The sequence below is a fragment of the Etheostoma cragini genome, chromosome 14, assembly GCF_013103735.1.
Source record: "Etheostoma cragini isolate CJK2018 chromosome 14, CSU_Ecrag_1.0, whole genome shotgun sequence".
In the NCBI taxonomy this organism is placed as follows: domain Eukaryota; kingdom Metazoa; phylum Chordata; class Actinopteri; order Perciformes; family Percidae; genus Etheostoma; species Etheostoma cragini.
Genome location: NC_048420.1, coordinates 4166690 through 4178043, shown reverse-complemented (window position 1 = coordinate 4178043; position 11354 = coordinate 4166690). Strand labels below are relative to the sequence as shown.

Below are 11354 nucleotides of genomic sequence, written 5' to 3'. Positions count from 1 at the left end.
TTGGAAAATGGCTGCAATGAAACAAAGAGTGAAAAATTTAAAGGGGTCTGAATACTTTCCGTACCCACTGTATCTATAAAAAACTAACTATTAAATTAAGCTGTTGTCATTTTACTGTTAACAAACAATTACATTATAATTAATAACATATTAGTAGTGTTGTTAATTAACAGTTTATTGTTACACATTATATTCCTCATAAACTATATTAGGCAGCTGGTAATGATTACAAAAATGTTTGTAAACCTTTAAGAAACCATTTTTAAAACATCTATGAACATTACATTGGTAGATGGACCAGATGTGCCTAACACGTTGTTAAGGGTTACTAGTTGGTTTGTAAAGGTCTATAAACAGTGTCTGGATGGTTATTGTAAAGTTGCAACAGATGACTATAATAGTTAATAAATACTTTGTAAAACATCTGTGAACATTATTTAGATATAGAGTTAATACCTTGTCAGTTGTTATTATTTAGTAGTTAGTCTATAAACAGTTTCTGGTTGGTTTCTGCCACTCAGAGTTGATGTCATTGCCGGACATCTTCCAATTTCGCGGTGTTTTTCTCCTGCTGCACTAAGTTATAAAAATTTCTAATGTTTTTTGTGTTGTTTAATTTGTCAAAATATGTCATAATTTTGGCATGGGCTTAATAGGTACCTTAGCTCTCAATATTTTATATATTATCATTTTGTCTCCACTCCTATCCTAGGGTATGGCCTGTAAATTTAAATAGGTGTTGCCAGCGTTTTTACTGTGAAAAACAAAGAAAGAAAAAGCCAAACTTAAAAAAGATTCTTCTGTAGAATATAGGCAGAAAACTCTTTAGAAAAAAAATATTAAAACAGCAAGCACTAATGAATGGCCCTAGCCCCTCCCCTCATGTCGGTGGCTACCTTCGCGTTAGTACAGCTGTGGATTTCCTAACCATCTGACCCTGCGCTCAAGAGATAGATATGGTTTCTAGGTGGAGTGTGTGACAGTGGAAACAAAGTAAAATGTAATCTGTTCATTATGTGGAGCTTGAGAACAAAAACTAATTATACTTCAAGTTGTATATTGTGTAATTTGATTCTATGTGTAGACCACAACATGTGCATTTCATGTAAATCGGATGATCTTTGTCAATTTTGGCTGATTTCCTGTTGTCAGTAGATGCCGCTCTGACTGAATATGGGCATGTCTTGCGGCCAGTACTCTTGTTCAGCATATAAAAAGTGGGGCAGATTGGACTATATAAAGTCAAGTTACAACAGCTTCCTGTGTCACGGTGAAACATGAAAATTGCCCAGCTCGCAACGGCAACACGTTTAATGTTATTACAAAGGCTTTGCAAATTTGGCATCCTGAAAGTCTTGACATGCTACTTATCCAATTTGAGAAGGATCTGTTGAGTTTTCTAAGAGGAGTTTTAAAAAGTTCCATACATGTAAAGTGCCTAAAAATAGCATGTTCTCACATGAGTTTTGACATCATCATTCAAGCAATCAACTATTTCTTTTTAATTTAACACCAACCAAATAGGAAATGTATTCCTTTTAGTCACTATGACCACTACTACGGTCAGAAACATTGTGCCAAAATTATGGATAGACGATAGGGATGAGCGAGTACAGCATTATTTGTATCTGTATCTGTTTACCACATGAATTATCTGTATCTGAACTCGGAATGGGCGGGGCCTAACCCGGAAGTAGACAGACTTTAACCCGGAAGTGGGTCGGGTTGTCTTGAAATGGGCGGGGCTTTAACTGGTATGTTATTTTAAGCATACAATTGATATGGGTTGATCAGAAATTGTTATATTTATTGCTGATTAGAAAACTATTTACATGACACCATCAAGCTTCACATCAATAGTGTTGTCATGGTAACAAACAAACTATATACAGAACAAGTTTTGCAACTAGGAATACACATAACAACACATGCGGTTGCAATTTTGAAGCAAATTGTAATGAACAAGAGTTTTCATACTCAAAATAACTTTTTTTTGTTTTTGGTTCTTTTTTAATTTTTTTGTTTCCACACCAGGTATGTGTGAGTGTGTGTGTGTGTGAGTAAGAGAGAGACACAGAGAGAGTGAGAAAGAGAGAGAGGGGGCAAGGGGTGGGGGGGGACTGTTTTTTACGGATCAAATAGGCAGATGCTGTTTCTCAGCTCTGCATTAACTTTAATGAAGCCAGCTGATGGTAAAAAAAAAAAAAAATCTCCAACGGCAGAGACTTAATGCGGGTTGCATTTAAATCCAGCGGCATGTCTGAATCCCCACGTTTCCCAGAAGCGTACTACAAACCGAAGTTAAAAACAAACCTGAAGCTGAAGAAACCCTAAACGTTAACAAAACAGACCCGCGGACCTGATTGACTGAGAGAGAGCGGGAGAGAGAGAGAGAGAGCGCTGTTTGTAGTGATCTGAGAGTGAGCAGAGCGTGTGTGTGAAGGGGGGGGGGGGCGCTGTGACTATCACAGAACGCAGAGACGGTCAGCTGAGGAGTTTTATTCAATCCGAGAACAGATATTGCCGATGACCGACACGGGCTGCCAATTTTCCTGAGCAGATATTTTGAGCCAATACGGCTTTTACTGCCTCATTTTACATCACAAAAAAAAAAAATGATGATAACAAATGTTACAAGTCTAAATTTAAAAAAGTAAAATTTACTGAACCCGTTTTTTTTTAATTGAAAAAAAACTTTGAATTTCTTTGAAGACCTTTTAAAATTTTAAAAACAGGTGGGGTAGAACTTACTTGTTTTACCTCACCTGTTTTAACTATTTCTTAAATGTTGTAGGTAGATAAAAAATATTTAAGAAATAATAAAAAAAACAGGTATGAACAAGTAGATATTTGAATTATTTTTCATCTTTGCCTTTTCAGCTCCCATGCTTGCCAATATAGTGCAGATGTTGCAGCGAGCATCATCTTACATTCATTTCACCCAAATTATGTGTGCAATGTGCATGGATGGTTGCACTGCAGGGGCGGGGATCAAACCACCAACCTTCCGATTGGCAGGCAACTGCTCTACCACTGAGCCACAGCCGCCCCGATTCATGCTGATCTGAAGACACTATAAGGGTTAAAAAATGAATCTCCGGGCCGAAGGGTCGGCCACAATCTTTCCTGCCAGGGTTCTGGAGGCATACAGGTCCTGGAGAGATGGTAGATTGCAGCCAATTACCTCCTCAGCAGAGCTGATGATAAGCTGCAGTCTGCCTTGTCCTTGGCGGTGGCAGCAGCGTACCAGATGGTAATGGAGCAGGTGAGAATGGACTCAGTGATGACGGTATAGAAGTCCACCATTATTGTCTTTGGCAGGTTGTACTTCTTCAGCTGCTGCAGGAAGTACTTTCTCTGTTAGGCTATTTTGGTGAGGAAGCTGGTGTTTACCTCCCACTTGAGGTCCTGGGAGATGATGGAGCCCAGGAAGACTTCACAGTGTTGAGGCCCAGTGGGGCTGTGTCCTTCCAAAAATCCACAACTATCTTCACTGTCCTTAGATTGTTTAGGTCCAAGTTGTTCTAACGGCAACAGGTCACCAGATGGTCACTCTCCCACCTGTAGGCGGACTCATCCCCACCAAAGATGAGTCCAATGAAGGTAGTGTTGTCGGCAAACTTTAGGAACCTGATGGACTGGAAGTGCAGCTGTTGGTATACGGGGAGAAGAGCAGACGGGAAAGGATGCAGCCTTGAGGAGAACCAGTGCTGATGGTCTTTGAGTCTGAGGCACGTTTCCCCAACTTCAAGTGCTGCTTCCTGTCAGACTGGACGTCTGTGATCCACCTGCAGGTGGAGTTAGGCACGTGCATCTGAGACAGCTTGTTGCGTGCTGCAATAGGATCCTGGCGTAGATTCCTGAGGTGACAGTTAGTATCACTGTGGAGCGGCCAGATTGGATTACTGATGGAAATTGACGATGTACATTTGCCCTATAGGATTACGTTGCAGCTTGTTTTTGGTCACTTTTGTCACTTTGACACAAATGGACCAGTTGAAAAATACTGAAATTACCCTTTAATTATCATGGAAGACTAAGAGAACTAGTAAAAATTCACATGTGATGAGCTGAAATAGTTCCCTTTTTCTGTTTTTGATATGTTTTGTTATGTTACCAATTTCCATTTTGATATGTTACGATACGAAAAAAATTTCAGATACTGACAACCAATAATATTATTGCAGTTATGGCTGATAACCAATATTGACCAATGACAATATGATCTGCATAAAAAAAGTTTCTATCATTTTTTGTCCGTACTTAAAAAAACATAATCCCATAAATCATTATTTGCCACATTGTTTTCTCTCAACAAGTTACAGGGCTCCATAAAAAATGTGTTATTTCAGTCAAGACCACTTTGTCAAAATATTTTGCGATTCCTTTAGCCGCAATTTGTATTCGGACTTCCACATGCATACGTGGAAAGCACAAGGCCTCCTTGCCTCTCTATGTAAATGTGCTGTATTTATATAGCGCTTTTCCAGTCTTAACAACTGCTCAAAGCGCTTTTACATCTACAGGAAATATTCACCATTCACACATTGTGGCCGGGGCTGCCGTACAAGGTGCCACCTGCTCATCAGATAAACATTCACACTCCGATGCGCAGCACGAAACTCAGGGTTCAGTGTCTTGCCCAAGGACCCTTCGACAATGACTGCAGGGGCGGGGATCGAACCACCAACCTTCCGATAGGCAGGCATCTGCTCTGCCACTGAGCCACAGCCGCCTGATTCATGATTTCCATGTATGTGCATACATCGAAAGCCTTAAGCTGGGAGAGCAGCAGTGAAGGATCCCCAAAGGGTACAGAACAGAGACACGACATTGATTAAGTCAGACAACATAAATTTAAAAGGAGGAGCTGGGGTGGAAGTGGGTTGCAAGCGCTAGCACAGAGGTATGCAGCAAGGTAGGCTGGAAAAAGCAGTTTAAATAGAGCGCACTATTTGGAACTCCAGTCAAAAGAAGGAATCAGCTGAGTCATCAGCTGGTGTGCTGGCCTAGGAACTGTCAGCTATGAGCTGAGATAATAGCCGAGTTGACTATGTGGCCTGCAAGAATTTACACTATGCTTCATTTCATTCAGGACCACTTTGTCAAAATAGATTTATTCATCTGCTATTTGTATTTGGTGGTATGGCTCTGTTCTTGGTCCTCCCCGCACAACAGTTGACTCCCGCTTATTACTGTATGAGTAACGCGACAGCTTGTGTCAGGTTAATTATTTTTTGATTTGAGTAATTAGTAATTCAGCAGTAAGATGGGAAAAGTTTCTCTGAGTGGCCACTTAAAATTCCAACTTTACAGCAGAAAAAACATGTTTACAGCTTGGTACAAAAAACATCCCTGATGTGAGTTGAGTGCAGATTTGAATCGCGCCCTTTACGACAAGTGAGGATGTGAGTTGAGCATGTGTCACTTTGCAACAAGTAGCATATAAGATGCTAACAAGAGACTTCTGTAATGTCTTAATTTTCAATCAGTTGACATATTGTTTGAATGAACAGGAGTGGCCAATGTGGTGTCTACATATACATATACATATATATATATATATATATATATACAGTATATATGCTTGATAACGTGTGGGCTGCAGCTACTGCTCTTTGCATTTAGGCCGCTAGCTTGCTCTTGATATTGTTTTATGAACTTCTGGATGGCAGTTTTTCATATAAGTGATGAAATTGGTGGTGTTGAAGGATTTGACACGGCATCCTCATCTCATTATTTTGACCTTGCAAGTTTTGCATACTCCGATTCATGTGTCTCTTTTTTCATCTATTATCTGCTGAATTCTGTGTGTTTGCCAATACATATTGTGCATCCTTTATTCTTAGTGTCTCCTCTTCCATTTGATTTAGCGCCTCATCTTTGTCCTTACAGTTTCATCAAAATGAAATGATTTGCTCTTGTCCTCAGTCCATGGGATTATAGGCCATTGTACAATGTGAAGCGTTTTGAATTTCTCAGAAGTCAGTAAAACTGCAGTAAAACTGCAGTAAAAATCGCCCTCACACATATAAACAAACTGGTCATGGATGAGTCTGCAGGGTGATTAAATCAGGAGTTTTTTTTCACAAAGGCAGAATTTATAAATCTAGGATAAGTGATAAAGCAAGACTTGACCCGGTCAAATCAGTGCCTCCTTGCTTTGTATTTCACAATGGTGAAGTCTGGCTGAGGAGGTTCAACTAGACAAAGCCAGGATTAAATATTTTGGATTGAAGCGCGTTCACAGCTTTCTTTAAAGCAACACTAGATACCTTTTTGTACCTTAAAATAATGTTTCCAAAATGGTTTCAGTGGTTCATCAACTTGTAACGGTGTAACCGCACTTCTGCATTCGCTTTGCTACTCTCTACCGGCTATAACAGCACTACACAAGTTTGCCAGATCGGGTAGCGGATCTGTAGTTCCAATGAGACATAATGGGACAGTTCCGCTTCCAACCTGTAGGGGGAACGATCTAGTATTGCTTTAACAGACCACAAAGTGGATCACATATTTGCGGATGCAGAAATGAAGAAGACTTGCATAATTTACACAGAGTGAGCAGCAGCCTCTTATGGAAGTATGATGAAGTGAAACAAATTATTTGTAATAAAATAAACAGCTGCTGAAAGACATGTATTAACATATTGCTCTTATCACTGAGTTCATCAGCCATTTCTAATCATCTTAAAAACTGCCATAACATATTCATTAAACTTCGAATATGAACGGCTTTATAAACGCAAAATAATAGTAGCAACAACTGTTATGAATAATTGTAAAAATAATGGTCACAATGTTAAAATAATAACAGTACTTAACCAACAGCAATATGTATACCTGAACAGAAAAGCGCAAGAATTAACCAAGCCTGGCTGTTAGCCTAGCCTGGAGGAGGCTAGCTGCACAGAATAAATATCCATGGTAACTTAGGTGCCATTGCTTTCATGAAACCTAGTCAAGGCTAAATAACTGGAAAAATGCTGGCTTAATCTGCCGTCTAGTTTTTTTTTAAAGCCCTGTGATGTGCATAACCATGCAGTTAATGACTGGTTAATGGTCATAGCAAGTACAATTACTTTTGATGATTTAAGATAAGATAAAAAAAGAAAACCTTTATTTGTCCCAGTGGGGAAATTGCAGTTTGCAACAGCAAAGATTAGAGCAGAGTATATTAAGTATATTTAAGTACATTGAGATGATAATGCAAATTTAAAGGGACGACCCATCAATGTTACACATAATGTTAAGTACAACAAAAAAGTTGGGAGCAGGTGAACACAGATTTATTGAGTAAAAAAAGTCCAAAGGAAACAACACAGGGAGCAGAAGAGCGGGCAATGTCCAAGAACAATCAAAATACAAAAAAGCTAAAAGAAAAGGTCCACAAACAGGTCCGAGTGGGAGGCGATGCAAAACAGGATGGCCGGGACAGGGAAAAAACTCACGGGGGAAATCAGGAGAGATTTGCAAGAGGCACGCAGACAGGAAACGTCAGAAAACAGACAAATTCACAGGGCACCGGCAACCTTGCAAACGCACTAGAAAGATCTGACAGAGGACAAAAGGGAACACATGGGTTAAATACAAGAAGTGACGAGGTAACGGGGAACAGGTGAGACATCAGGTGAATCACATTAGGGCGGGGCAGGACAATCAGACAGGCAAAAGTAAAGCTGGGCAAGACGAGACAGAACAGGAAACCAGACTATCAACACAAAACAGGAAATGGAGCAAACAACACTTACCGGGGAACACAACACAGGACCAACAACACAAAACCGGGGAGAAACCTAACAAACACAAGAAAGGCCAAGAAACACCCAAATCAAAACCCCAAACCACAACAATTAACAGTGTATATATAGTATCAGGCAAAAGTTTGACACACTTTCCCATCTACTTATGAAGTGTGTCAGAATTTGGACTGGTACTGTGTATAACCAAAGATATTTATCACTTTGCAATATGAGGAATTGTAATAGTCAGTGTTTTTGGTGCTAGACCTGTACCAAGGACTAAAAGTCTGCTTTTTTTTTCAATGTGACAAATACAAAATAGAGACATATTACAGTCTGACATGGTCACGAGTGTGTCATAAAACATTATAAACAGATTATAAATGTTTATGTTTAACAACATAACGCTTTTTTCGGTAAGTGTTGTTCGGTTTTATCATGACAAAGTATGGTTAGGGTTAGGGTTCATGTGTCATGACTGTGTCATGTGTTCATGACAATAAAGTGTTACCACATATTATTATTATGATTATTATTATTATTATTATTGCTATGATATTACAACTTTGACTTTAGTAAAGGACCTAATACTTCTTCTACCACTGATAATCTCTAATGACTGTTTTTACACCTAACTTCATCCACTAATTCCTGGTCTCCCCGCTCTACTAACAGGGACTGATTCAGAGCTTGGACATCATGATGCCAGTGAACTTTCTGGTCATTCATTGGCTGACCAACTTAATACCAGGTAAGCAAGGGAGCGAAAATGTATGACATCAATACCTGGGGGCTATTTTTAAAAAGCATAATTCATAAGTCCAGGACAACTGATAAAGCAAGACCTAGTGTAGTCAGTGCATCCTAGCTATCTGCGTATCATGGTGGCCAAGCCAGGCTAAGGAGGTGTGGCTAGGTCAAGTCAGGAGGAAGTAATTTGGATAGTTTGGGGCAGTAGTTTGTTATTGTACGTTGCCACGCCTATTCTCATTGTTTGTTAAAGCGGCCGTGTTTCTTTCTTAACATATAGTCTGTGTTTATGTATATTCAATAAAGATCTACCGATTACAATTTTTAGGCTGATTCCAATTTCCGATTTTTCATTGAGTTTGACCAGCCGATACCGATTTTAGACGATTCTGATTTGATTTTTTCTAACCAATTCACAGCACACGCAAATATTTATTTTCAATCTTTTCTTTAATAGAAAATTTTAAAATTAGCTTGGAACATAGCAAAGTTTTTGAATAGATAATCAATCACTATAAAATAGAACTATATAAATTACTCCTGGTCTGGGAAATTCACACTTGTCTAAAGTGCAATGTTATATATGGAAGAACCATTTACTTCTTTTCCCATCCAATATCCAACAACAAAAATGTGACATATTTAGCAAACTAAACTTCTTTAGGCTTATGTATGAAAACAGGGAAAACAGGTAATTGCAACAAAATAATGTAAATAACAAATAAAATGAAATAAATATAGCCTTGCAATAGGCCTATAATGATATTTCTCAAAACACACACAGGTCTGTTTGAACGTCAACAGTAATGCTACCTGAAAACAGCGTGTAGTTCCTTTTTGGAAAGTTTGCTTTATTTGTCATTGTGCATAAATATCAAGAATACCATTGCTGTCAACAGGCTTATCTGCTAACGCTAGCTACCGACGGTTACCTCGGAACAATCCAGCAAATAGGCGGTACCCTAGGTGTGTTACCTGAAACAGATGATTTAACTTCACTGCTCATTTTACACACAGTTTAGCAACAAAAATAAATGCTTAGGGAAGATTAATACGTTTTTAATGTTGGTTTTGATACGGTATGCCCCCCGAACCTGAAAGTGTTTTAAACAGTAATGTTAATACAGCGTGTCGGAGGAATACAGCGTCTCTTTTTTTTTTTTTTTAACTGCATCTCCTACAGCGGCCAGCGAGGTGTCGGAGGCAGAGGCTGGGCTGGATTAACCATCAGGGCAACTTGTCACTGTTTAAAAAAATAAAAATAAAATCTATTGGCCAATTATAGATTTTTAAATAACCAAATATTCGTATCGGCCTTAAACATTATTTGTCAGCCGGGCTCTATTACAAACTCAGTCTTCACTTTCCTAACTATGTATATTTTTGCAACCCGTTCAATCAAAATATCATGATAAATCAGGTCAAAAAGTAGCTTTGTCTGTAGCTTTCTGTGGAGCGAGCAAGGACAAGTTGGTAAACCATGCTAAAGTTGGTTTTATATTGGATGGTCAACTCTACAATAGATTTTTTGAATATGTCTAATAGCCAAGGTCCAATATAAAGCCAATTTAACTAAACCAAGATTAATTGGAAAAAGTTATGTTAAACATTTGTGCATCTTTTCTGTCTCTTGAATGTTTTATAAATGGGGAGACTATTGTAAATACATCCATCTCCTCTGAGCCACGCAGAAGATAACTGGATTCAGACTAGGGACATTCCTTCCTTGCAAATGCCTGGGACACCCGCTAGTCCTGATCCACAAATGCACTTAGTGGAAATCTTCTCGATATCTATTTTCCATCACAAGCAACTTAGATTTACATTTAGAGAAGGCTGTTTAGAATCTATCCCAGACTCAAATGACACGGAGATTGCCAGGCTAAGACCGTAGCATCCATGGTCTCTTTGCCAGACCCTCCTCCAAAGTACACTGAAGGAGCATCCACAACAATGTTGCTATAGGCTTGTCTCATATAGCCAGACATTACTCCACAGCACAGCGGAGGAGCTAACGTTAGATGCTGGCTATGTTGACAGTCATAAAAGCCTGTGCTCACGTGGAGCTCTGTAGACAACTGACTGACATACGTTTTCGGCTTAGAATTACAATAGTAACCGCAAAAAACACAACAATCTTGCCGTCCTTTCCACCTGACGGATAGACACATATCCTAGGTTTAGGATTACCGTAGGAATGGCTAAAATAACCCTACTTTGCTGTTCTCTTCACCCAACTGAACACACTTTATTGGCTTAGAATTACGACAACAATCGCTAAACACACTGCTAACTCATGGTCCTCTCTTCTACACGTTGTAAACAGCCTTAAACTGCTTGCAAGGTCTTCCAGTAACATTAGCAGGGTTAGCATTAGCCAGGACCAGTCAGAATCCCTTTACTGGCTGTCTCTCAATTTGTATTTGCAACAAACCAACCAGGGTACTAGGGTAGCTATATTATTCAATGTGAGTCTAAACAAATGTTGAAATTACATAAAATGGCCAAACCTAGTAGCCGTGATAAATTAACCTGAAGCTAATACTTCGGAATTTAGCCAACTTGGCATCCATTTGGGCTCTAAGCTGTCTCCATCTTTCAAATATATCTCCAATATTTACCCGGGGTTTTTAACTTCTGGTCATGCAACTGTTAGAAACACGCTGGGCTTTTTTAGGTTCGTAGAATCTATCTATGTTGATCCCGTTTGTGTGTTTGCTGCTTTCATGGGGTTACTAAACCTACAGCTGTAGTGGGCTGGGTTTAAGTTTCTACAGGTATATCTGAGCTGCGTGAAGCTGACACCCCACCCACGTCAAAAAATTCAGCAAATAGTCTGAATGGTTAGTGCTCCGTTTGTGC

General features: G+C 39.2%; 1 protein-coding gene and 1 long non-coding RNA gene across 8 annotated transcripts in view; one reads left to right on the top strand and one right to left on the bottom strand.

Annotated features, from left to right (window-relative positions):
* The window catches only part of si:dkey-222b8.1 (uncharacterized protein LOC560317 homolog), a 34886-nt gene that overhangs the window by 2626 nt on the left and 20906 nt on the right, over positions 1–11354 (top strand). For 3 of the 7 annotated variants that reach the window (XM_034891425.1, XM_034891423.1, XM_034891424.1), the window contains exon 2: positions 8418–8493. The exons of the other annotated variants lie outside the window; for them this stretch is intronic. In XM_034891425.1, the coding sequence (XP_034747316.1) occupies positions 8418–8493 (76 nt within the window). The remainder of the gene's footprint in view (positions 1–8417; positions 8494–11354) is intronic. 7 annotated transcript variants of the gene reach the window in all.
* LOC117956409 overlaps positions 1–11354 on the bottom strand; it is a 27247-nt gene that overhangs the window by 7946 nt on the left and 7947 nt on the right. The window contains exon 2 of the long non-coding RNA XR_004659255.1: positions 2538–2540. This is a non-coding gene — a long non-coding RNA (uncharacterized LOC117956409). The remainder of the gene's footprint in view (positions 1–2537; positions 2541–11354) is intronic.